Raw genomic sequence first — 4,046 nt, 5'->3', positions numbered from 1 at the left:
TAGGCACGAAGCAAACCAGAAGGAGACACCTACGACCGGTCAAGCAGCGGGAAGGTCATGCCTCCGCGCCCAACACGTGCGAGCCGTGGATTCGCTGAGCCGTCACCGCCATTTTGGAGATCTGACAAGTCGCGGTGAACTCAGAGCAAGTAGTCTAACGAATGTGGGCAAGCAACTTTCGAACATTTTCCCGGCCCAATTCGTCTCCTATAGTCGATTTAATCCTATGTTTTTGATGCTCCTCCATTCATTACCCTTGAAATGATGTTCGCCACACGAATCTCAACGTGGTTGTCACGCACAATCATTCCATCTTCTCAGAGAAGTGCCGACTCCGGTCAGGATGTTCGCCGGCCGTACCAAGGCGGCATGACATTCCACTTTGAAAACGACGGATATGCTCGGCCATCTCAATTTGGTAATCTCCGGAGGCTAGGTCGAGCTTTGAAAGGTTCTGCGCGTCAGTCTTGAGTCCGTGACAGGTGAAAGGGGATAAGCACCTTTCTTCGTGATGTGTTCAGGAGTCGATAATTGATACTTACCGCCTAGCTTTGCTATATTACGAACAAGGTAACAATCTATTAAGGTATTGTAGACACCGGGAACTAGGCTTTCCCACAACTCCCGCCCATACATGTCCCCTTCGTCGAATATCCATATCTCTTGGTCTCTGATTTGTGGATTGCCTTTCCACTTGTTGAAATTTTCCACACGAGTAGCGTTCGCCCTATCGAGGATCAAGTTTTCGCCACCCTCTCCGAGAAAGCGCACTCTTCGAATGTATGACCCTTCCTTTGGCGTGTTAAAGTCTGATTTTAACAGCCGGAAAGGAAATCTCATAACTCCTCCCGACCGCGACAATACCGCGCTTACAGGATCGTGAGAGCCGCCAAGCAGTTCCAACTCTCGAAGTCTCGCTCCTAATGCAGGGAAAGATTCCTTAGGTACCTGGCGAGTGCCGCTGTGAGGCTGACGATAGAGTTCAAAAAATTAGAGTGGGTTGGGGGGGGATGTCGATCGATTTCATTTCCAACACCCCTAGCATATCGTTGGACAAATGTGCTAGATTCCCCCCAAAACGACTCCAGAGAAGCTTCATGACACGCCAACTCCGTTGTGCGGTTAGCTTCTAAAATCCGGGTTCTCCAAAGGCTGATCCGGATACCAAATAAGTCTCCAGCTCACAAACGATTAGCAACCTGGGAGAAGATAAAGTCTAACCTTTGTATGTTAAGCCAGCCCAGACCTCCTCCTGTCTTTTCTGCGAGACGGATTCTCTCGATCTCCTCCAATATCTCTGTTACGGTCTGCCGAGCGTCCTTGGTCAGATGAATATCCAGCGGAAGCTGTCCCCACCAACAGACGGCGTCAGATGCAGCTTCGAAATTCCTCCCCTCAAACTCAGCCTCCAAGAGCTTCAGGCTGTGACGATGTATCCATTGCCATGCTTCTCGCGTGTCAATACGCCCACTAAATCTTTCATCAAGTTGTCCCAAAGACCGGGATATGAGGAGAAAAGCTTGTTCGAGACTCCCATGGTTCCCAGAGCGTTCTTCGCGAGGCCCCCGCATATGCATCTGCACCATCGTGACCAAGCTCTCGGAGCACATTGTCGCACTCTTTTGACAAAAGTCATGTTCTTTAATGATGTCGGGCAGGAGCAACAAGGGCTTCTCGGAAAATCGAGCCGACTGAGAAATAACATCCAGTAGCGTGACATCAAACGCGGTGGTCTTGAATCCGACAAATCTCCACATCGTCAGAATAAGACGCACAGATTTACCGCACTCCCGGTCTACGGCCGTCTTGAGTAATGCTCCGATATCCATAATTCGATCGATAGAATCTCGGCTCGCCATGTTCAACTCATCCTCGAACCTTGCGGCGTCGCATTTCTCGAATATCAAATCCCATACGCCCGAAGCACATGTGACCGATTCTTGACGGGCTTCGTCGATGCTTTTCTTGGAGCTTTCCGCCAGAGCTCTCAAGAGGTAGGACCATGAGTTCGGAAGGTCGATTTTGGCCACCCTTTCCAACAGGGTGAAAAGATAGTAGGGAGAATGACGCGTTCCTAGGAGGCTTCCGAGGTAGATCGTTCTGGAGATCACCGTCCGTGAGCGGTCAAGGAGTGTAGTGTAAAGCTGACTCGATCCTTTACCGAGACTGAGAAGCTGAGTTACCGTCGCGAGGTCTTGAAGCTCTGGCATTGTCGCCGCGAGATTGTGTTCTGTTATGTCCTTGTGCCCCTGTTCCAAGATGGTAACAAACAAGGCTTCGACGAGCGCGTTAACTTGAGGCCCATGTGGACCGGACTCCTCCAAGAGACGCACGAGTAGCGACACTAGCAACTGTCTACTTGTGTCTCGACGGGCCTTCACCGCTTGCTCAATCAGCGAGATGATGTACTCAAGGTCGCGGTCCTCCGCGTGACCTTGGATCTTAATGAGGTCCAAGAGTAAAGTTGCGGATTGTTCGGCATTATTCCACTCATCTGGTTTCATTGGCGAAGAAATCCCATACAAATGTCGGCGTATGGCCTTCCAGCTCGTGAAAGCGCTAGTTTTAAGGTTGACCGCGTCAGGTAGGTGGTCAACAAGATCAAACGTTAGTCGAGCCTGGTCCCACTCTCTGCGTTGGATAGATACGACCGCCAAATCCCCGACGAGTTCCGTGAACATTGTCGCCGGGTGGCGATCTTTCGACTGAGTCCAGTACCCGCGTATAATACTATACCAATGCGTCGCCGACTCCTCAATTGGCTGACGGACGGACGAACCAGCTCCAATGTTGTTCTGTATAGCAGACGCAAGACGTTCTTGTATGGGTTGCCACATATCTTCTCGAGCTTTATCCTGAACCAGAGGGCGTGACTGAAATAGCATTCCAAGCATTTCTGACACATTCGTCGCGTCTTCGAAGGAGTTAGCGGTAATAAGATCTGCAACGACCTCGGCTAGTTTCACAAGCACTGAGAGTTCAGTCCTGAGTTCCGCCTTATCCTTATTTATCCCTCTCTTCCGAAGAGCGGCCGCGGCTTCCTCGTGAGCCACCGTTTGGGCATATACCTTCAAAACCACTGCCTGCACCAATGTCCAAGTCCGTATCGACCAACGACGAGTACCGGCCGTCATATTGTACCTGAGCAAACCTGCCAGCCATAGCCGACGACCCGGCGAAAAGGTTCCCTGGAACACCTGACCTAGGAGGGGAGGAAGGAGCGAAAAATGGATTATAGCCATCGGATGTGGAATTCCCTCGGGGTCGTCGTCTCGGAGGGCGTAGTCAATGGCCGCAACCTGGTCAGCCATATTTCGCATCCTCTTGACCTGGCCTTTGAAATCCTGTCGAAGCCCTACTCGAAAGGCGGCCGGACTCTTAGCGCCATGTGGATCCCAAAGTTGACCGCTGTTCGAGATGATCCCGCGTAAGGCGTGGTTACACCCTTGCAGCTGGAGCAAGTCGACCGCAGGAAGGTTGTCTAGAACCATGTAGAGAAGTTCGCGTCGCGGCTTCGGTCATCTAGGCGGAGGAATCGGGAGCGGTTTCGATTTCGTAGGACATTACGAGGCTACGGGTGCCACGTCCACAATGATTTTATTCACTTGTGGGGAAGAGCGCGTGTACTTGTACACGTGTCATTGGCGTCTTCGCGTGGTCACGTGCCAACTTTGCCAGGCTGTGGCGTAAGCAGCAAGATCAAGAGCCGGCTTCATATGTTGAGGCTTCAAAACGAAGGTGTGAAAGGTTGCTCCCAGCCCATCATTCCTCTTTTAGGGTCCCGGAAGCTACTGTGACAATTATTAGATAAGTTGATTGGGCCACCTACTGTAGCTAAGTAGCAGCTATCCTACTCTCGCCGCCAAGCTTCAAGTCGTTCGCCGGTGGGCTGGCGATTGATTAGACCGGGTGGCTATTAATGTGGTGTGCCAGCGAGGCTACAATATGATCTCAACGTAATTTACTACATTTATCACCCTTAGGTATTAGTAAGTGGATCTGGTGAGTAGATTTGGCGAGCAGATTTGGCGAGCAGATTTGGCGAG

General features: G+C 51.2%; 1 protein-coding gene across 1 annotated transcript; it reads right to left on the bottom strand.

Annotated features, from left to right (window-relative positions):
* Positions 1-601: 601 nt before the first annotated feature.
* On the bottom strand, positions 602-3,557 carry PV07_12728 (uncharacterized protein). Its single transcript, XM_016400287.1, has 2 exons — positions 1,222-3,557; positions 602-1,152 (listed from the first exon to the last, which is right to left on the bottom strand). The coding sequence occupies exons 1-2, from the start codon at positions 3,489-3,491 to the stop codon at positions 921-923; spliced, it is 2,502 nt and encodes an 833-aa protein (XP_016242067.1). The 5' UTR covers positions 3,492-3,557; the 3' UTR covers positions 602-920.
* Positions 3,558-4,046: the final 489 nt, after the last annotated feature.

The sequence above is a fragment of the Cladophialophora immunda genome, assembly GCF_000835495.1.
Source record: "Cladophialophora immunda strain CBS 83496 unplaced genomic scaffold supercont1.93, whole genome shotgun sequence".
Taxonomy (NCBI): Eukaryota; Fungi; Ascomycota; class Eurotiomycetes; order Chaetothyriales; family Herpotrichiellaceae; genus Cladophialophora; species Cladophialophora immunda.
Note: the sequence above shows the minus strand (reverse complement) of the source record. Positions and strands in the feature narration are given on the sequence as shown.